Source organism: Hyalella azteca, unplaced genomic scaffold (genome assembly GCF_000764305.2).
Source record: "Hyalella azteca isolate HAZT.00-mixed unplaced genomic scaffold, Hazt_2.0.2 contig13181, whole genome shotgun sequence".
Classification (NCBI taxonomy): Eukaryota; Metazoa; Arthropoda; class Malacostraca; order Amphipoda; family Hyalellidae; genus Hyalella; species Hyalella azteca.
This window is the reverse complement of record NW_025943110.1, coordinates 85,981-110,343: the sequence shown is the minus strand read 5'-3', so window position 1 is coordinate 110,343 and position 24,363 is coordinate 85,981. Positions and strand designations below refer to the sequence as shown.

General features: G+C 33.6%; 1 protein-coding gene across 1 annotated transcript in view; it reads left to right on the top strand.

Annotated features, from left to right (window-relative positions):
- Positions 1-24,363, top strand: part of LOC108681004 (GATA-binding factor A) — a 36,184-nt gene that overhangs the window by 9,821 nt on the left and 2,000 nt on the right. Inside the window, exons 6-8 of the mRNA XM_018169938.2 lie at positions 2,625-2,806; positions 4,375-4,539; positions 23,704-23,816. Coding sequence (XP_018025427.1) covers positions 2,625-2,806; positions 4,375-4,539; positions 23,704-23,816 — 460 coding nt within the window. The remainder of the gene's footprint in view (positions 1-2,624; positions 2,807-4,374; positions 4,540-23,703; positions 23,817-24,363) is intronic.

The following is a 24,363-nucleotide window of genomic DNA, read 5'->3' as shown; positions in this document are numbered from 1 at the left end:
AGTAAAAAATGATTGGATACAAAATTCCTTGAGGTAAATAAATCCTTTTATCCTACTACACGTCTTGTATTTTTACGCAGTAGTAAACAAAATCACCTGAATTCTGATTCACCACTTGATATCAGTTTTTTGCGCTAACAGTCGTCAAGAAGGTTTAGGAAATACTTGAGGTAATGCATCATGTGGAAATAGACTATATACATCATACCACGAAGAATTAAATTTAGCGGCTGGAAATTTTTTTTCTAATTTTGTTCGGTGTCGATACCTGGAGTAGCGGATTGTTGTTTCAAAAGTCGAGCGATGATTTATCTTGCATCAATTCTTACGGGGATACCTACTTATGACCTATAAAGAGTAGGTAAGTAATTCTCAAGTTGACTATATTTCCTAAATGAGAAGTGAACATATATTTCTACTAAAAAATTTGAAAACTTTTTCCGTGAACAATGCCCAATTTTAATGCATTCACTTGCTCTCAAGAAAGCTGTGTACAAGCCATATAGTTATTGATGGATGATTTTTCTTTAAAACAATATACCGAATCGCAAAAAAATATTAAACTCAACTAATCAAAATACAGTGATGTCCTCGAAATATTTTCTGCGAGATGAAGCAAAACAACTTAACCATAAATCTGACCGTTACATGTGACTGTGTCGTATTAAAAAATATTTAATACTTCGTAATATACTCGTTTAATTATGATTCTATAAAATGCATTTCAATTACTCTAAAGCATGGTGCCAATTACATATCACAAGTAAATTTTATATCAAGCATATCTTAGCTCAATGTTCTGGTGATTATTGGATTACAATGACCTTAACAAACTGTTATTTCAAATGTTGAATTTTTTTACATTATAATTACATAATTACATTACATGTGCATTACATAATTGCCTTGAAGCCCTAAAAATCTCAATCTAAGCCTAAAATACGAGCGCTGAAAGGAGAAACTGGCATAGCTGGTGACTGCGTTTTAAAGAAATTCTTTCCCATGCCGTATAAATTAATATAAGGAGTTCCGTTTTAACTGATAACTTGCCTCAGTCGCGATAAGCTGGAAGAAAGAGCCTTTGTTTAGTTTCTCAATTATTGCCATCTAACTACTTCATATAATGGCGCTTATATGGGCTAGTGAACTCATTAATATGGATTAAGCGTTTCAGGTTTAGAGCAGGCCATGTGCTGCGACTTTCTACATTACGTCGAGCTAACTTTTTTAACCGGAAAAGATTTTTTCGCCTTGACTTCAGTATAAATATATGTATATTATTTGACAAATGGGTACAGAATTTTGTCTCTTTTGTGTACGCTTTCTCTTGAAACTGAAAAAAGGAAATCCTATTCGAAAATAAATTATTGTTCCTCACTTGTATGCATGGCACTGTATATAATTTATGAGCATAGACATTAAAATAATCATATCGTAGTTTTTATTTTCACGATTTATTGCTCAATTTTTAAAAGAGAAGCGTTTGAAAAGATGATGTTCAACCCGTTCGCTTATTTACAAGAATCTCTACCAGACGTCGTCACCATGCATTATATTAGATAATACATTTAAATTGTAGTTGACATTTACCTGAGAAATAGAAATTTAATCGAAAATATTCCTAAGATCCTTCAAAATTTGTTCAATTCGAGTTCGCAAAATACATTCAAGTGGGATTCATGTATATCAGCAAGTTCAAATGATTCTTTTATTGCTGTAAACATATTAAAAAAACATTACGCCTAGATTTTAATTCGTTCTCGCGTCTATAAGTTAAGATTCTTTGAAGAGGTACATTGGTAGATTATATTGGTAAATTTAAATTATCCACACTTGATTGAGAAAAAGTACTTTTACAACTTTTAAAATTTACAATTATTTTTTACTATATTGTTAGAGTCCGCGAAAAAACATTAACATAAACTGGAATGTGGTGATGTACTGGGCATGAATTTAATGAACTTTAATTTCCTGAATCTATTGGACTTTAACAAGTGCGCATTTATTCACCCATGCTGCGCTATACATGATATGAATTTTTTTGTAAACTAGGACATGAACTGAAATAATTTTACATGAAAGATTAAATTCTTGTTTCGATCATATCCGATGAATTACTTGTATATGAGAATTGACTGCCTTCTTTATTTTCCATGAACGTATATTATTTTCATGGCAAGTTAATGGAAATAACTTTTGTTTTTATTAGAGGGCGTTCCATCAATACACGTGGGTTTATTTCTTTCATGTGTATAATTAATCAAACGTTTTTATTATTGGAGTATTTTCCGTTGGAATAATTGTGACGTTAATAATGGCGGTTCATTCATAATCACTGGTAGACATCAAAAGCGAGCTAACGTTCGCTAATAAATGATCAGAAACTTGAAATGAATTTGAAAAACATGCATTTGCATGTGCTCTTCCAGGGAAGATAATTCCAAATACTTTTTTTTACTTTTCCAAAGCGACTTTGAATAAAAGTTTACTTTTCCAAAAAAAAGTAAACTTTTTTGAATAAAAGTTTACTTTTTTTTACTTTTCCAAAGCGACATAAATAAATCATGGTGAGATGAATGAATGAACGAAACATATTTTTCATTTAGTTATTTATTCACGAGCAGATGACCCTGAGTACACAGTGCAACGCGAGTGCTGTAATTGTGGCGCTATGGCTACGCCACTGTGGCGCAGGGACTCTGGAGGCCATTATTTGTGCAACGCGTGTGGCATGTACAACAGAACCAACGGCTATAACCGCCCGCACCAGCGCATGCAGCGTCGAGCCGGCAGTCCGCATAACCCGGTCAGAAGTTGCAGAGTTCGGTGACAAAAAAAATCTTCAGTTATTAAATTACCAAAGATGAACTAAAGTTAATATAGTATTTGTGAACCACCAGGCATCTGACGTTGAAAAAGCGTTGATTAAACATTGGGTAAACGGTGTTTTAATGAAATCAACTCGTAATCAACGTTTTTTCAATGTAATTGTCTGGGAGGAAAGTCATATCCGCAGTTGTCATTAGAGTGGCGGTACGAAGACTAGCTGTGCTAGTCTTCGTAGCTGTGCTAGTCTTCTTTGTGTAGGGAAATTCTGGGCATGTTATCAACGTATCTCAGATTGTAATTTTGCTGAAGTGGTACGCCATAGAAGATATTTTTGTATGATTGATAGGAATAGCTTAAAATAAATAGTGTAATAGTTGCAGGAATGAGACAGTATGGTGCAATTAATATAAATTCGTTATATGAACATTATTCGTCACTGAACAATTGATTTATTGAGCAAGGAAGCAGTAAAGTCTATCACCTATATAAATAAATTAATGATTTTTTGTACATTCTCTTATACATCCAAAGTTGAAGTAATTCCTCGCACAAAAAAAAAACTTCCTCCGTTTACCCAATTTTTAAGACAAAAAATCCAATCGGTTAGGCAAATGCATTTCTCATTAAAGTAATTGCCCGCGTCATTGAAATTTTATATCGATGGTACAAGCAAATAAATCATATTATTTCCGTTCCAATCAGCCGACATTTAACTTCGCAGCCTAATTAAGTTAATTGCTATATAAACGACCTTTCGCTAGCCCAACTCCGGTGATGAGCGTAATTATTTTAATTCAATCATAATGAATTAAATTTCTTGAATATTTAAAAGCCTGTAATACCATAAAATACCTATTTTGAGGGCACCCAAAGTTCTTAAAAACTACCTTTTTTACCGTTGAACAAAATATTTTGTTTTCCATACATAGTGCAGCTTATGCTTTGATCAATACTGTTTGAAGATTTGTATCAATAATATTGAAGTATCGATACATAGAGAAGCAGTGACATCCAATTCTAGGCACTCGAAGTAATATCAAAACAAAATATTGATAATAACCTGAATTGATTATCATTTCTCTTATACGGTGCAAAGAAAGGAGTAGGCTGATCTGTTTGAGGACTTGTATCAAGAATCATACCTGTGCCACAATCAAACAATAAAAGCATATACAGTGTACATAAAGGTGCTCATTTGACAAAACCACTATATTATAATATTAAACATAGTTTTCAATTTGTATATCATAATATTAAGCGTATCTTCCAAATTGTATACTAAAATAATAAACGTTTTTTTCAATTTGTATATTATAATATTAAACGTATCATCCAACTTGTATACTAAAATATTAAACGTAGTTTTCAATTTGTATATTATAATATTAAACGTAATTTCCAATTTGTATATTATAATATTAAACGTATCTTCCAACTTGTATACTAAAATATTAAACGTATTTTCCTATTTGTATATTATAATAATACACTTATTTTCCAATTTGTATATAATAATATTAAATGTATTTCCCAATGTGTATACAGTACAGTCCCGGCAATGGGTCTAGCAGCAGCGCAGGAGCGCAGGCACAGCGCAGGCAAGGCATGGTCTGTACCAACTGCCAGACCACGACCACGACGCTCTGGCGCCGCAACTCTCAGGGCGAGCCTGTCTGTAATGCCTGTGGTCTTTACTACAAACTTCATAACGTGAGTAAACTTTATTACCTTTTAACGAATAACATAATCTTTATCAACGGTTATTCTGAGGTAAGAATGGCTAAGTGTTATTGTGAGACCTTTTTGAGCTCCGTCCGGCTGTCTTTAAATGCCGAAAAGTGAGTATAATAACTAAAAATACATGATATTGCATACAAAAAATTGCTGTTTTGGCATAATTTTACCGAAATTTTAGTAACCACTCAGATTTTTCCTTCTTATTTTAAAGTCCTGATGTTGTATGTTATACGGGCCTATGAAATTTTTGGTTTGCCAGAGCAAGCCGATAAGCCGTGATACCGACCAATCAATGAAATATACAAAGGAAAAAAATATAACTTAGTACTCAGTGCAGTGAGTGACAGAGAGCAAATTTTCTCGCCGACGAAAACGTGAAGTCGCGGACGGACAGACAGACAGGCGGACGGACGGACGGACGGACATGGCGAGCAAAATAGTGTATTTTTTCCATAAATGAGAAAATGCGCTAAAAATTGTCTCGGAATTCGACAGAAAAAATTCTCTCCGAGGGATCATATAAAAGGCAGGAAACGCACCTATTCGTTGCGTTTCCTATAAGATTAAACCTATTAAAAGTTAGTTAATAGTTTTTCTTTGAGGAATATATATAATGTTGATTAAAGAGAGATACTCGTTCAAACCTTCGTTCAGCAACACATTAATTTAAACCACGTTTTGATGGAAAAACATTATAATAACTTTTATTACAGTTTAATACTTAATATTTTAAAATCGAAATAAACTATATTACATATATATATATTATATTCATGTATTTTTATAAATATTATATGTCGAATTAAAAAACTTAATATTTTAAAATCGAATTAAAATTTTTTAATCTATCATCCATTTTCATATGCGTATTTATATTTAGTCGTAAAAATCAAAATTCAGGTTTCATCCAATGTCTCTATTCTGTTCTTTTATTGATTTGTGCAGTGAAAACCCTGAAAATTTTCAAAGCGACGAGCTAGCACCGAAAAATCTAAAAATATTAAATAATTGTGTACATAGGGGCATTTTAACCTAGCGTTGCACGGAATGGATATAATCCTTGACACACTATAGATTCATAATGATAATTTTAAAACCAAACAAAATTCTATTAATAAAGGGCAGATCGCAACAATTTTATATACATTGTGAAAGTTTTTGTCAGGTTTTGTAGCCATGTATGGCGTCTTCAATGCAGGGGTTGAACGGGCGCGTATCCATGATTGTTATCGTGTCGGGATATTTTGGGAATTTAATTTTCAGTTTTTTTTTGGAAAATTTTGGCTTTGGCTATGTCGTGGAATTGAGAGAAGTGCGATTTTTCTTTAAATTATAAACCAAAACAGTACGGGAGTTCTGGGTTCAATATTATTTTGATTGGGCTTTTCTCTAACTGTGATACTTTATTTTCAAAATTATGTACTTGATTTAGGATATATGGGCTTCGGGAATGGAATCCAGGAGATTCCCTACCTATCTTGGAAAATGCCTTCTTATAACCTGATATTTTCACATAAAACTCCATTTGAAGTCTTGGTATGAAAATTAGAGCTTTTATAAATTTTTTAATTTTTTAATGCAATCCACGTTGATCTAATTTATAAAAGAAATTTGATTTTTGTCTAACGTGCAGTCAATCCTGATTCGCAATACCGTACGATTCCAGCGGTAAAAGAAAATTTTCACCGTCGCATAACATCCTGACTCCATAGAAGCATTAATTGTGGATCTGCACTGGAATATCTCCTATACGTATTACATGCGTGCTGACCTCCTATATAGCACATCAAATAATATACACTAGCTTGATACTCCCGAATATCTTGGTTTTGAAATTTTTTTCGTGGCTAGCCGAATACAAAAGATCACCACAAATAACTCGGAATATCTGATTTCTCCTGTTATGAGTTTTTATGAACAAATAACAGTATAAGTTTTGGAAATCAGATGGAAATTTTTTTCTATTAGCTATTTTATTCATGAAATGGTATTAGACGGCGTTTGCGCTCTAGTCTTTCGAAGGCAATTTGTCCTTTTATTCGTTTTTTTCTGAATAAATTGTGTCATACACATCCCGTACATAATAGATTTATCAAATAATCTTTATATATGCAAACATTTTTCGACTATTTGTCACGAATTATGGCCAATAAGTTTTCTGTCGCATTGCAGAAAACGCAAATGAATTTCAAAATATTTTAAAGTCAAAACATTATCTATTGTGCATGATAACTTATTTTTACGCGCATGACAAAATTTTTTCGAAAGGGTATATGTTCGAATTAATTAACTTTCGGGTTCATTTCACTTCGAGTAGATCCAACATTGATTAAACTTTCTATTAACGCAGGCACTCAATTTTTTGTTTGAATGGGTAAACTTTTATGATGAAAAATCTTTAAAAATTCGTCCATAAAATATTATTTTAAAACTGATCGGGAGGCATTTGCCTTGGCATGTGTAATCATCGGCAGCCATATGAGTCATTGGCACGTATCCATGATTGTTATCGTGTCGGGATATTTTGTGAATTTAATTTTTTGTTATTCTTTCGGAAATTTTTGGCTTTGGCTATGACGTGGCATTGAGAGATGTGCAAATTTTCTTTAAATTATAAACCAAATTAGTACGGGTTTTCCGGGTTCAATTTTATTTTGATTGGGCTTTTCTCTGACTGTGATACAGTACTTTCAAAATTATTCACTTGATTTAGGATAACGGGGTTCGGGAATGGAATCCTGGATATCTATCTTTGGAGAAGGCCTTCTTATAAACTGATATTTTCGCTTAAAAGTCCACTAGAAGTCTTTGTATAAAAATTAAAGCTTTTATAAATTTTTCAATTTTTAATGCAAACCATATTGATCTAAATTATGGATGAAATTTTATTTTTGTTTAACGTGCAGTCAATCTTGATTCGCAATACCGCACGTTTCCAGCGGTAACAGAAAATTTTCGCAGCCACTTAATATCCCAACTCTAGAAACATTGCTGGAATAGCTCCTACATATTACATGCTTGTGTTGGGCTCCTATTATAGCACACTAAATAATATACACTGATACTCCCGAATATCTTGGTATTGAAATTTGTTTCATGCATGGCTAGCCGCGAGTACAAAAGATCACCACAAAAAACTCTGAATTTTTGTTTTCTCCTGTTATATTATGAGTTTTTTATGAACAGATAATAGTATGTGTTTTGTAAATCCGATGGAAATTTTTATATTAAAAGGTTTTAGAAGGCTTTTGCGCTTTAGTCGTTCGAAGGCGATCTGTCATTTCATTCGCTTTTTCTGAATAATTATGTCACACACATACATACCCATACATACCAGATTTATCAAATAATCTTTATATAAACAAACAATTTTCGACTATTTGCCACGAATTATGGTCAAGATCGAAGTTTCCTGTTGCATTGCAGAAAGCGCAAATGAATTTTTAAAAAATGTCTAAGTTAAAACATTATCTATTGTGCAAGATAACGTATTTTTCCGCGTGACATTTTTCGAAAGAGCATGTTCGAATTAATTAACTTTCGGGTTTTTTTCACTTCGAGAAGATCCAACAGTAATTAAATTTTCTCTTTACGCATGACGCTCAATTTTTTATCCGATTGGGTAAACTTTTGTGATAACAAATCTAAATTTCGTTCATAAAATATTATTTTATTACTGATCGTGTGGAATTTGCCTTGATGTGTAATCATTGGCAGTCATATAAGCCGTGAGTGTATACGTGACTTAATTAATATTTTTTTAAAAATACCTTTAAAATTCCAGTCAAGTTCTGCGTCAATCTCTGCATAAAATTCAGGGTTAAAAATTACCCGGCGGGCAATTTGGCTATCATACAGGATGTCGTAAATTCCATGACATTGTTTTGTTATCAGTGCATAGACGAAATTACGCTCCTGATGTGAGCAAATCATTGAAGAACACCGAGCCGTGAACTTCCGTTATACGAGTTCTCGATGTGCAGTTATAATGATGATCATTATTGCTTATAATGATGATCATAATTGCTATTGCGTTCCTATAATGTCTATATTAGTAACAGGAAGACTGATTATTATTATTATAATTTTATTATTATTACAATTATAAAATTAAATATGTATTCATATTAATTTCTTATTATTATTAATATTTTTCTAACATTAATATTATTATTGTCATTAAAGTATTTTTTGGCTTGTAACAAATCTAATCGGAGAAGTTCATTAGGAAACGCAACGGTCATAAAATAAACTTCGTGCCCTGATTTCTGCGACTTCAAATTATCGCTTTAGTCAGAGAGATGAATGGACTATATATGTTGTATATATGAAGTTTTTTTTTTTTCCCCCTTTTTTTATTACCACCAGGGCCGGGGATTTGGCCTTATTCTTATTATTTTAATTGATTATTTTTTATAATTCTTATTGGCCGCCGGCTTTGTCCTTATTCGGTTTTTTTCCTGGTTGGAGGGGGTTTATTTATAGGATGGCCCGGCCTCATATAAAAGCGATAAATGCGTCGCTGTTTGAAAAATGATCCTTTCATTTATCCTAGTGATTAAGAAGTGGATTGATTAACTGATAATGGTAAAGAAATCACGATAGGAGTTCAATTGATACAATATATTTCTCTTGTCTTGTGTACATATAGATTTGCAGTTCAAGACTTCTTAAATTATATTATCCGCGGACAAATAATGCATTTTACTGCGTAAGTATTGCTTAGTATAAGTATTGCTCAGTATAATTATTGCTCAGTATAATTTGCATGAAGCGTCATGATTTGCAGTTCGTCAATGAGGTAATGCATAAGCAACTCCATTGAGAATAGGAAAATCAATTATTAATTTGGAAGTTACGCAGTATTTAATTCTTAACTATAAATACATGGATAGGCCGAATTTAAGTAGTTACTGAATGCGAAGAATAAATAGAAGATTCGTTCATAATTGCATAGCAACATCATTCGATTAATTTATTGTTTCGATCATTTCGCATCACGACTTTTAGTTCATTCGCACCGCAATATAATAATATGGTTGCATACTGCATTGCTGTACATATGCTCGAAATTTGCAATGGGGTTTTTCATATTACAATTTGCTAGGAAATAAAGCTTCGGCAAAAGATTAACAGATATTTATACAGACAAAAATAAATATTTAGTAATTCATAATAATGTAACTATTTTTATAAATCATGACCGATTAAAACCATCAATATGGACCTTATATAAACAAAAAAAAATTCCTGAATAATACATTCATATTTCTAGTTGTAATTTCAAGTATATTTTAAAAGTTTTTTTTGTCATTTTATATTGGTTGATGGGATGTTTAAATGGACTGGAGCTTTGTCAAGGGGTGGAGACTAAGCTTATTACTTATTCATGTCATGGGCGGCGCTTGCTGCCTCTCCATCAAGCAAGCAGCGGCTTGCAACACTCACCACAGCACAAAATGAACGTGGACCAAAACAGTGCATGAAGAACCTTTGTATATAAATATTTTAATTCTGGAAACGAAAAACATCGAGTTTAAATGCATGGATATGCAAGTAATATTCGAATTTTAGACGAGAAACAACTCTTTGAAATCTTATTACTTAATTTTGGAATAATGATTATTCAAAATTACTCCAAATCGCAAGAAAAATTTATTCATCCCCCTTTTGAATGTGGAAATAGGCAACGAAATTCAATTCAAAATCATCATAATTCGCGCTTGAAAATCCGTATGAAATGCAATGACAAATTTGTGAATATTCTTGTTATTGCATGATATTAAATTGAAGTGAATGCAAATAAGTCGTATGTAGAAGTAAAAGGACCAAGAATCGCGTTTTTAATATTTCAAAGCCCCAAAATTACATTATTTCGTTTCCAGAACAAAAGATAAATTTCTACGACTAAATGATAAATTCTTCTGTATTCTCAGGTCTCGATAAAAAATGAAATGTCAGGCAATACACGCAAGCAGAGCTTGATTAGAATCGATTAATCTAGTCGTCTTCTTTTCTTTGATTTCTTTGTCAGCTGATATGAATGACTTGTGATTTCTGAAACTTATGAGCTGGCTTTACATCGCTCTGTAAATAAAGCACGTATTTTAAAATGTCATTAAAGTTTACACGGTACAACGTAAGGGTTCAAAATTTTCAGAGTCTTTCTGTCAACGAACTTATATTGTAACACGAAGAACGATTTGTCATTAGATCCAGGAAAGATATCGGGTTATCATGCCACAATGCAGTGCATTCACTTGCATTTACTTGCTAATTTTTGGAAGATTTTTCAACTCGTGGTTCATCAATTCTTCACCAAATAAAAATAAGAAAGAAAGCGGCAAATTCACCCATGATCAGAAATGTTATACACTGAAGCACATGTCTTCAGTGTAGCTCAGAACACAAATTTATTTAAATTAGAATCAATGATCGAGGCTGCATGTCTTTGAAATGCAGTCCAAAAGCGACCTTACGAGATGTTCATTTATTTTCATATTCAAATTCGAATTTATTATTCAAATTCGAATTTAATATTCTAATTCCAATTTATTTTTCGAATTAAATTTTATTATTCGAATTCGAATTTATTATTCGAATTTGAATTTAATTATTCAATTAGATTTTCACCTTGAATAAATTTAATTGTATTTCAATTCACCTGAAATTCAACCACTGAATATTCATAAGTCAGAGACCTAAATTTGTACTTGGACAATAAAATTCTTCTTTTCTGATAGGCAGACGTCCAGCTGAATATTTTTCCAGTTTTCCTCTGACTTGATGGACCGCTCACCAATTAAATTTATGACTCATTAACAGGTGTTCCAACTGTTTCACACTTGCGCTGCCGACTACCTGTAGTGTACGTAGACTTTATTCGTAGTCCACGCATGCATGAAGACATTTTTGATCATTTCATTTTTTGGGGGTACTTATTATATATAAAATTTATTATATATATGTATTTTTCATATTTTTATTTGACATTTCATCATTTGACATTTTAATATTGACGCCCAAACTAAGCGGTAAAATTGAATTTTCTAATTATTCTATTTCAAACCATATCGTATACGTATATGCTTCAATCACTGACTTTCAGTGACTTTGTCTTTTCAAAATTTTTCCTCAGCTCAATATATTTCAAGGATGCTTCATATATTGAATATGAATTGGTTTCAAACATTCTATTCAAATTTTTTTTTACGGGTAGCAAATGTATTCGGTCGAATTTAATTTGTGAATACAGTGCACTTCAGAGCCGAGCGAGCACTCGTTAAAGTAGTAAATTAGTAAATATTTTTAGGGATTCTTTAATAATTAATACAGTAAAGTAAATAAATACGCGGTTTCTTGATGGTAATTGGCCGTCTCATGGAAATGCATAAAAAATATTATGTCAGAAATAGAGCAGCGACTCTACATTACGATAAAATTATTGTTCGAAGTATATTTGTTACAAACCGACAAGCAATTAATCAAATCGTACCAAATTACTGCAAGTTCGACGTACACAAAAAGCTCAGCTGACAGACAGGTGGCTATTACCCTAACAAAATTTACAGGCGTAAGCGACCCTGCATTAGGGTCGCATTAGGAGCACATAAATCAGCTTTTATATGTTCGCTCCTGCTCAGGGTTCGAAGGGCAGCCTCTGCATGGGTATAGCTTGCAATCTCGGTGCGACTTGGTTAGGCGATAATAAAGTCGGAAAGGAGATTCTGACCGGAAACTGGTTTCGGTTTGTTGGTCAAGCACAGACCCAGAATAACTTTGCGCCGAGTGAACTGACTATCGGACGAAGCCTATAAGCGGTCCCTGAATTTCGTTAGGGTAATCACGCTCGTACAGGTAAACTTTATTGCAAGCGTCTGCAAACACTCAAATAATAAATAATCAATAATAAATAATGATTTGCCAAATAATAATAACTCTTTCTGCAAACACTCAAATAATAATTTGTCGTTTGCCTGAAAGAAAATATAATGTTCACGCGTGAGATTTTTCAAGCGGTAAAAATAATATTTGGCCAGACTTAATGCATATTAATACATGGCTGAGCAAGCAATATATTCAATTAGTGACTTAGTATTACATGAACTTTAAATCTAATTTTATTGTGAATGCAATCGATCAAGACGAAATTTTTTAATTAATATAATGGAAAAAACATTCCATTTTCAAAAAATCAGTTTATTTTTTCAGTGGAGTGTATAAATGAGTCATAAAAATTATATCTTCTCACAGGCGTAACATGTCTGCCAAGCTCGAAAATTCAATTGAAATAATTCCATGGCTTCTATTAAACACTTACTTCGCGCGAACAACGGGTATACGGCTCTGCATAGGCATATATTAACCGTGAAAATTCAGAGTTATTTAATAATTATTGACCAACTGGGGCGTATATAGGTTAAGATATTCCTAAATAAGTGTAAATGATCATATATTATTGATTCAACATCGGGTGATGTTGTGCAGTTATATTTTCATTTTCCATATTCCAGCAAGTCCATTTCAACTTTGTCATATTTTCACTGCCAGATGGAGCGAAGAATATCAATCGAACCAATAAATCGAGACTAATCATCACATGTGCTGGATTATCGGGAAGCAATCGCGACAAATTACGATTGTAATTAGTTGGTCATTGAGAAAATGTATTTGACAATTGAAGTAATGCGCTGCGGAATAACGATATAGTGTCATCTTTAACTATTCAAAATTGAAAACGTATTCAGTTGATCATAGTTCGTTTGAGGCTTTCAGTTATGTCTTGCCGTAATTTGGATGAAATTCAAGTATAACAATCACGATCTCTCACTACTTCGTTTACACATATTTAATTCCTATTGCAAACTATCACGTGGACTAAGCTAGGATTAATAATATTATTAGGCAAAAACTTTTTCATGGTAAAGTACAGCGGTAACTTATTTGAAAACATGAAATTTAGGTATAGTTATTCAATTAATCCAAGCACATGTTGTGGAATAGAAAACTTATTTTTTAATGTTTATACAACTAAATCAGAGTTATTTTAATGCAATTTATTCTGGTTTGTGGGACTTACATGAACGACAATATATTCAGAGGTATTTAAACAATATACCCAATGAAAACTGAAATTTTTATTTCAATTAAGAGGCCTGTTCAGCCGGCTCAGCCGCGTTAGTCGCTATTGTGATTTTATAACTATTACTGGGTCCAATAACTCCCCTCATAAATAAGATATAAGTTGGAGCGTCCGTGAACGGGCCTCTTAAGTGCCAAGAAATATTAAATGCAACAAAAAACCTTGCTCATAAAATCCATTTCATGACCGTTTGTCGTTCAGGTCTCGTATACGTCTGATGACGGTGATTGAGGCTCACAATGGATGATATTCAGGGGCCGTACTATCAAAAATAGTTACAAATTCGTAACTTTGTCAGCCAATCGCAGGCGGTTTTTTAAGATTAACCCACCAATCACGGCCTATAAATTAACCGCTACGTGTATTAGGCCGCTAAATGTACCGGAGTAAGTTTTGATGGTATGGCCCCAGGCACGAAACACAGACCATCATTTTAAGACATTGCTCCTCCCCTGGTTCAATTAATAATAGGGCAACGCACCCTTCACCTCAGGCAATCCATTTATAGTCCGCCCCAGTCGAGCGCCGAGCACAATCTGGCTCCGCCTGTGAGACGCTTGATCTGCCTGAAGCTCCCCATGCCTTTAACAATATTGCCCACGCCCCCGAAAATGTAGAAAATGCATTTTCAATGCCTATGCCTTTAACAATATTGCCCACGCCCCGAAAATGTAGAAATGCATTTTTAATGCCTATGCATTTAACAATATTGCCCACGCCCCGAAAATGTAGAAAATGCATTTTTAATGCCTATGCCTTTAAACAATATTGCCCACGCCCCCGAAAATGTAGAAAATGCATTTATAATGCCTATGCCTTTGACAATATTGCCCACGCCCCCGAAAATGTGGAAAATGCATTTTTAATGCCTACGCCTTTTATAAAAAACGCCTTTTTAATGCCTACGCCTTTTATAAACAGTTGCCCACGCCCCTGAAAATGTAGAAAATGCATTTTTAATTCATGAGTAAAGTATCTCATTGCTGATATGCACTGCAGAAATCAATTCTATCGCAGCATCGTTGATAAGTAGAAATGCTATGCTGCTTTTGATTTACGACATCGGTTTGAAACTCCCATGAACGCATTATTTTTATAAATTGTGTGAATTGAACGTATTTAAGAAAGGGATTTTGTGCAGAGCCAATGAATATTCTGCAGTTGTTCATTCTAAGCTTATATAAGAAAATGGTACTTAAAACTTTAATACTAGAACGAAATAACGGACATGAAATAGATGTTCCATGACTATTCAAGAACATTGAATGTGCAACTTACAGAAATTAAATTATTGTCTATACATGACGCATTAAATTCATTTGCAAATGGGAAATCGTTACCGATCGAAAACATAATAACAATCATAAAATGTGTTTGAATTGTAAAAATGGAAGATAGAGAAATTTCCACAGCATAATGTAAAGGACACTGCATACGATATCAACTAAACAATTTTTCGGTTGAAAAATTCTGAATTCTATGTTTAATAATCGTGAATTTTTTGAGTGGTTTTGTAGTGAAAACCGAACCTATAGTCGAAAATTTTCGCGTCATGACTTTACTTTGAATTTGTGTTTTAATTCAAAATTTATGCATAAATTTATGCATATTCACATTTGTATTGTATTTTCTTTCTATAGACTCTGCCTTATGAGTTCTTAAATCTATCGCAATAATTTCTGAATTTATAAATTCTGAGAATGGACATTTATATATCCCACAAACTTCGGCTCAATGTCTTCGAGCCCCAAAAAATGCAATACTTCAAAATATCTCATTAAAATTTATTCGCATTGCACAATACGATTCCTGTAGCCATCAAATCATGCAGGACTCTATTTGAACACATGCATGCAACTACCTATACGATTTCTTCGCTGTATAATGGAAATCAGAAATCACGGAAATTGAGGAAAGCAGAAATCACGGAAATCGAGGAAAGCAGAAATCATGGAAACCGAGTAAACCAGAAATCATGGAAATCAAGGAAAGCAGAAATCATGGAAATCGAGGGAAGCAGAAATAATGGAAATCGAGGGAAGCAGAAATCATGGATATCGAGAAAAACAGAAATAATGGAAATCGAGGAAAGCAGAAACATTGGAAATCGTGGAAAGCAGAAATCATGGAAATCGAGGGAAGCAGAAATCATGGAAATCGAGGGAAGCAGAAATCATGGATATCGAGAAAAGTAGAAATCATGGAAATCGAATAAAGCAGAAATCATGGAAATCGAGGAAAGTAGAAATTATGGAAATCGAAGAAACCAGAATCACGGAAATAGAGGAAAGCAGAAATCACGGAAATCGAGGAAAGCAGAAATCATGGAAATCGAGGAAAGCAGAAATGATGTAAACCGAGTAAACCAGAAACAATGGAAATCGAGGAAAGCAGAAACAATGGAAATCGAGCTGAGAAGATGCGTGCGTTATCATGCGAGCAACTGTCGCTCCAGGGCAGCTCGCTCAGCTATCTTGTGTGCATCGTAAAGATGTCACTGCGGTGCAGCTCTGTTCTCTACACGACGCTCCAGCCTACGCGGACGGTGCTATAGGCCGCACGCAATGACAGTAACACCGCAGGATACGAGTGTGTACTTTTTACATAAAATAGAATTTGTATAAAAAAAATGTTTCTAAAAAATCCGTTGCATAAAAAATTAAAGGGTGAAGCAGATATTGGAATGGGATTAGAAGCTTATGTATTATTTCATTGAGAAAGCGCCTGGTGAAAACCAAAGTATAAGATGTTTTACTGAATTCATCAATTATGACATGGTATCGTGGAAGGAACACCTTCCATATTAAAGATAAGATTGTCTTTAATTCAACTTTATAGAAAAATAACTATTAGCCTTTATAACTTATAAATAACTATTAGCCTTTGTTAAAACTTTTTATTTGTCCTAACCTAGTTGCCTCTGCTGAGGTAATTTTGGGCTTAGAGATGGTTTAATTGTCCTACTCCTTCATTTCGAAAAAAATTCATTTACGAATTTGCCGATGAATTTTGTAACTTATTCAGACACTATCACATAAACGTTCAAACCCTGAAGTATAGCCTCATTTTGATGGTTATCTTATTCGTATATAAGATGATTAAACAGTCAGTCTAATTAAATTAATTAATTTATCAGCTCGTTCATAACTGATAAAAAGTGAGTAAAGATATTACGATATTTCTATAATGAAAGAAAATTTCAAAGGCAGTTTTAATTGAGCGTCACAAATGAGGGATTAATGAGAAATGAGAAACTAGTTTTGAACTGCAGACGAACAAAACGAAATTTCTAAAGGGAACTTTTAACACTAAAATTAAAGATACTATAAAACAAGTTCGACAGCTATAAGCCACAAACGTTTTCATAGGAGTATATGAGCCTTCCAGAGTTTCTGGGTGAGTAAGTGTGTGCCTGGAAAGAATAGGCCGTGAACTGCGGCCATATCTCGCAGGCTCCGAGTCATTACTAAGGAGATAAGATAAAGAGTGAGGCATGACGTGAACGAAGACCATTCACAGACGCCTAATGACTTCATTGTAGACTTTCTTATTGATGATCGATGAGGCGAATTTTAATTTTCTTCGAAATTGTTGCGCCGAAACAAGGCTGGCTTTGTGCCACAATCTCGAGAACAGCCTTTGGTATGAGCGACTGCGATGGATTTTTATCTCTATTGGACGTTTTCATCAATACTTGTCTTGATCTAAACCCATATGCGAACTGTGCTGCAAGAAATGGTAGGGCTGAAAGTGCTGTAAAGGTAAAAAAAACTTGTAAGTCTTTATGAATAATATTTTGGTGCATATCTCCTCCTTTCTTACTTAGAATTATGAATGCAGATCACCAGACAAATCTTATCGAGTGTTTTTAATTCGAGGTGCATGTTTTCTTTGTTATTAAATGTTGCATTTTTGGTCGCGAAAGGCTTCTCATAATTATTGATAATCTGTAATCACCGATAAATAAGAAAACCACCAAACGAGCTTCATTATTGAAAGCAATACGGGTATTTAACTTCAATTGTCGTGTTTATGCTCCATTGTTGCGTCAGCATTCAATAATTTTTTAACGCTGTTGAAACCCACAAATGCACTCAAAAATTCAACATAAAAACGACTCATGGCTGTTTTACATAAAATACTATTTTAAGCATGACCCCAAAAATCATCAGTCTCATACAGTTGTGTGGTTCCTTTTAAAAGGAATGTCGAGCGAAATACATCTAGAGAAGTAGGCAAGAATATTTAGAGGTAATGTCGCGGAGTTCTTTCTAGGACATGGGTTGACAATTTTTGTGTGACTTTCCTTATCGACGACACGCTAGAAACGACTAATTAATTTCTGGCAACCGGTCCCTGCATTTCCGGCTTTATTCTACCTTCTGTTTGTTGTGTTGGAAGATTTGACGTGTCTCGAATTCAATCCTGATTGCAGTTCGATGTTGTAACAAGTCTTATAGTCACAACATCGATGTCCATTACGTATGATGGTGCATTCTAATCATTATCCCCAAATTTTTTATCCCCTAATATCCAGATTAAAATTTGAAATGTGTATAGCAACGAGTCAGGCTGTTGCATAAAAAATTAAAGGGTGAAGCAGATATTGGAATGGGATTAGAAGCTTATGTATTATTTCATTGAGAAAGCGCCTGGTGAAAACCAAAGTATAAGATGTTTTACTGAATTCATCAATTATGACATGGTATCGTGGAAGGAACACCTTCCATATTAAAGATAAGATTGTCTTTAATTCAACTTTATAGAAAAATAACTATTAGCCTTTATAACTTATAAATAACTATTAGCCTTTGTTAAAACTTTTTATTTGTCCTAACCTAGTTGCCTCTGCTGAGGTAATTTTGGGCTTAGAGATGGTTTAATTGTCCTACTCCTTCATTTCGAAAAAAATTCATTTACGAATTTGCCGATGAATTTTGTAACTTATTCAGACACTATCACATAAACGTTCAAACCCTGAAGTATAGCCTCATTTTGATGGTTATCTTATTCGTATATAAGATGATTAAACAGTCAGTCTAATTAAATTAATTAATTTATCAGCTCGTTCATAACTGATAAAAAGTGAGTAAAGATATTACGATATTTCTATAATGAAAGAAAATTTCAAAGGCAGTTTTAATTGAGCGTCACAAATGAGGGATTAATGAGAAATGAGAAACTAGTTTTGAAGTGTCAAGGGACAAACGAAATTTCTAAAAGGAAATGTTAATAGCAAAATTAAAGATACTGAAACAAGTTCGACAGCTAAAAGCCATAAACGTTTTCTTACGAGTATATGAGCCTTCCAGAGTTTTCTGATGAGAAAGTAGTGTGTGCCTGGAAAGAATAGGCCGTGAACTGCGGCCATATCTCGCAGGCTCCGAGTCATTACTAAGGAGATAAGATAAAGAGTGAGGCATGACGTGAACCGAGACCATTCACAGACGCCTAATGACTTCATTGTAGACTTTCTTATTGATGATCGATGAGGCGAATTTTAATTTTCTTCGAAATTGTTGCGCCGAAACAAGGCTGGCTTTGTGCCACAATCTCGAGAACAGCCTTTGGTATGAGCGACTGCGATGGATTTTTATCTCTATTGGACGTTTTCATCAATACTTGTCTTGATCTAAACCCATATGCGAACTGTGCTGCAAGAAATGGTAGGGCTGAAAGTGCTGTAAAGGTAAAAAAAACTTGTAAGTCTTTATGAATAATATTTTGGTGCATATCTCCTCCTTTCTTACTTAGAATTATGAATGCAGATCACCAGACAAATCTTATCGAGTGTTTTTAATTCGAGGTGCATGTTTTCTTTGTTATTAAATGTTGCATTTTTGGTCGCGAAAGGCTTCTCATAATTATTGATAATCTGTAATCACCGATAAATAAGAAAACCACCAAACGAGCTTCATTATTGAAAGCAATACGGGTATTTAACTTCAATTGTCGTGTTTATGCTCCATTGTTGCGTCAGCATTCAATAATTTTTTAACGCTGTTGAAACCCACATATGCACTCAAAAATTCAACATAAAAACGACTCATGGCTGTTTTACATAAAATACTATTTTAAGCATGACCCCAAAAATCATCAGTCTCATACAGTTGTGTGGTTCCTTTTAAAAGGAATGTCGAGCGAAATACATCTAGAGAAGTAGGCAAGAATATTTAGAGGTAATGTCGCGGAGTTCTTTCTAGGACATGGGTTGACAATTTTTGTGTGACTTTCCTTATCGACGACACGCTAGAAACGACTAATTAATTTCTGGCAACCGGCCCCTGCATTTCCGGCTTTATTCTACCTTATGTTTGTTGTGTTGGAAGATTTGACGTGAAATTGGCCGTTTCAATCAATTTCTGTCTCTCGAATTAAATCACGATTGCAGTGTGATGTTATTGTAACAAGCCTTATAGTCACAACATCGATGTCCATTACGTATGATGGTGCATTCTAATCATTATCCCCAAATTTTTTATCCCCTAATATCCAGATTAAAATTTGAAATGTGTATAGCAACGAGTCAGGCTGTGTTTTAAAACAAATTAAAACGGCATGCAGGAAGGGATATCCCAGAGATCAAGTGAATTGAAAGTTTGCTCGTGAGAAATTAAATTGGAGTTAGGATTATTAGGCAACTTTAAAATCCAGCTCATTAACAATCAATAATATCAGTCATTCTAGCATTTTTGTTGAATTATTATTCCGTTAATGTTTAAACATGATTTATGTACATGTTCCCTCTCCATTTCAAATAAGATTTAGTAGAGTTATTATTTTGTGACATTCATATGAAGTAATGAAATTTTTACCTTGAAAATTATTTTTCGTTAATTAACAGAATAAAAATAATTGAGAGTTCTATTTCAGGCCATGCCAGTGACGCGCATATCTTCTGCCTTTCCCATTGAGTTAATCTCATCATATTTTTTCATGGGACTTATGAAAAATTAAGTAAAAGGATGAAGAATGTGAAAAAATTATTAGATATTAGCCATTATTATTCGCACTTTCGAAACACCTCATGTGAGTTGCTAATTACAAAACCAGATTTTAATATTAATTGATATGGTTTCGTGTGCCATTCAAAAGGATGACATATAAAAATTGAAGAAATTAATTTTGACGCCGGCTTTTGATGAACATTTTATGATGATCATCAACCAAATCTTTCGTGCAAAATATTTCTTATCGCGCGTAACAACGTGATGTTATTAATTCGCCTGCAAAATGGTTGATAATTATCTTTCATTAATTATTATTATTATTGTTAATTATTAATATTATTATTATAATTATTATTGTAAATACCGTAGGCCCTTTTATCCATTTTATTAATGCTATTTGTTGGGCATGAAATAAACTCACGCAAAGCACGTTAACAAACCCATTAAATCCGAATAAGCCATGCATCGTCAGGTTGGCCTTATGCTGACCAATTACACGTCGAAGTGTCAAAGCTCGGAGACACAGACGCCTGTATCAGTAGACGCATCTATCGGACCGCCCACTGATATACCTCACCTACGCTGATTTCCTCCGCAAGATATAATAATTTGAATCTCTTCTTCAGAGATACCTCCTCCTGAGACTATTAGGCACTTCCTTCAGGGCAATGCCTATAGCAGCTGTCTAGCTCGGTTAAAGTACTCAGTTCATTGCTGACTCATGAGGCTGTAAAGGAAGAAGAGCAGGCAACCATATATGCATTCCATAGGTTTTTGTTGAGATAAAATACAAACTGTTTTGATATGCGAGGCGGAACTTTATAATGAACTACTTTATAAATATAGTTCTATGGTGAGTGAAAATTGCAGATCAATCATTATGTATTGCAGATCAATTCGCCGCAGGTGGTGTCTTATACAAACCATCATATAACGTACAAACTTGATTCCCATGCTTTTAGCTAATCCCTTACCAGCTTTTACGGTAACTATCGAAGCTAAGACATCTTTTCGAGCGAAATATTAAGGATGCTTCATATACATACACATTCTACATAAAAAATATTTACGCAACATTTATTTTTACAGAGTGCTCAGTTTTGAGTGAGCTTTACGGCAATACTTTTTTCAGAGATTCAGGTAGATACGGCTGAGTGGGTGGGTTAGCAGAGGAGGTCAGTTAGGAAGGTGTGTTAAAGGTAATTAATGTCGTAAAATTTCAACCACCTCACTATTCAAGCCTGCGCTTTGTGGCCAGACAAGAAGTAAAAAAAAATTCGAGCTCGCACACGCTGGTTGTGTTCACCTCAGGTGATGTCGTTGTGTACAGGAATGCCTTAATTTTCTGTGTAAATTAAAACAGCGAAGAAAAACTAATATTTTAAACATTTTTTGAATCATGAACATCTTTCCATGATACAGTATTGCTGGGCTTTGATTATGTGTGCTCTGATTTATTTCATCATTTGCGTTTGTAGGATTTCTGGACAAGTTCAGATCGGAAAAAATGTCTTTATAAACTGATTTGGTAATTTGGCATCAACGATGGAATAGTTAATACAGGTTGACGAAGTCTGTGTCAGAAAATAATTTGATTTACCATAAATCCAAATAGCAATAGTTAAGAAATGAGTCCGGGCCGTAAGTTGAATTTGTTCGAATTTCTCGAACAATTTTGCTCATATGAAAACTCATATAAAATTGCACGCATAAAACGAAGATAAACCGTTGTAAAACTTGTAAGTAAATTTATAACTCAATCAAAAGGTTTCACATCAAATATTTAATTGTGGTTCTATTTACTGTATATATACATAGACATAACTTGATCTTGTCATTTTTAACGTATGATGGAAAAATTATGTTCCTTGTAATACATTCCACTGGAATGTTAGCAGAGGAAAGCTAAGAAGATGTGAGGACCTTTTCAATTAGGTGCTGCTCTACTTGATTAGTTGGTTTTCAATTTCAATAAAATAAAACATTGCTTAAAAACGCTTCCACATGCAGATAACATTGGAAATTTTCTATGGTCAATTGCTCTCATGAAGAACTGAATTATCGAGAGTACGGCTTCAAATTAATATACATATACATTCAAATGCATATTATTCCATGCTTTTTTTGACAGATGACTGTGAAGTAGGATACCGATAATGAACGATTTAAAGCGGTTTTTTCGAACTGCGATATGAAATGAACTGCATCTACGGGATTCGTGCTAAGCTTGATATTGTGGTTAGAGTATTCGTCTTGATTTAATGCGATTATGATATGTTGTAGCCTTTTTATAATATAGGCTTAAAAATTTCATTTGAAATACATTGTCAATGCTTGTGACCGTTTCGATAACTAATTATTAATATTATTTGAATATCTTTCATTTATCAATGTAAAACTTGTCAAATTGGAATGGAATCCACCCATCATCAAGTATTATTATTGTTTATAACTTAACTGCAGCATTAAATTATCGAAATTGTACAACAATTATTCAATCTGATTTTCTGGTCAACATTATACTATTTACGTATGAACTAATGGTATATGCAGGAAAAGGCATAAAAAAGTTTCAGGAATTGACGGTTATTTTTCATACTGTTCCCATATTTAATCCATTCATAATAAAGTCCCGTACATGGCAATAAAGGCCACAATCATTTCGTTACATGTACGCATTTCTTCCCACAAAAAATGACTTCTCCTGCAGTTGGTGCTACAAGAAAGTGTAACCCATTAATAGTACAAACATATATTAATAATAATAATAATAATTATAATAATAATAATATTATAATAATTATGTCATTATCACAATTATTATTGTGTATCGTGATCAAAAATCCACCAAGGCTTGTCATGGAGGGAATGTGAGAAAATGTAACCGACGTTGAAACGAGTTGGCTCATTCAACGCGATGAGTTTTTTCTTTAAGTCGAAGACATTTCAGCGCTTGATAGCTTGTTGATATTCATCGAAAAATACGAATAAATGCGTAGCACACTTGACGCACATAGATTAAGGAACGCATAATTTAAATTCCAGATTAACCGGCCCCTGAACATGAAAAAAGACGGACCAATCCAGACGCGGAAGCGCAAGCCAAAGGCCAGCAGCGGCAACAGCAACACAAACGCTCACACTTCTGCGGGTTCAGCGTAAGATTTTACTTTAACGGATCAATATTTCATATAACTTTTTATATGCATTCATATCATTCGAAGTCAATGCTATTTGTATCTAAATGCTTGAATGAATCTGTTCAATCTACACGCGTATGTCTTCTACAGATATGATTTATGTTGTTGATGATGCTCGTAGGAAAATCAAACCTTCAGCCCAATATGTTTACGGACTACGATATTTTTTGCAGTTCAATTCTTTGCTAAATTATCGATAACTCGATTTATCGACATTAGACAAATATTTATCAAACATTTTATATTCAAGCAAGACTTGGTTCAAATCTTTTCAAAATCCGTGATTTGTGAAATGACTGTTTTGGCGCATCACAAAAAAACGTGTTTGTCAAAATCAAAATCAAATGTTGACAAAAAATTTTATTGTCAAAAATCTTGACAATAAAATTTTGTGGCATGCAGTATTTTACTTACAGACACAGTTCCATTAATATAACTTTGAAATAAATTTTACAACCACATTAGAAAGTTCAATGCACAACAAATTTGTTTTAATTCGTATATG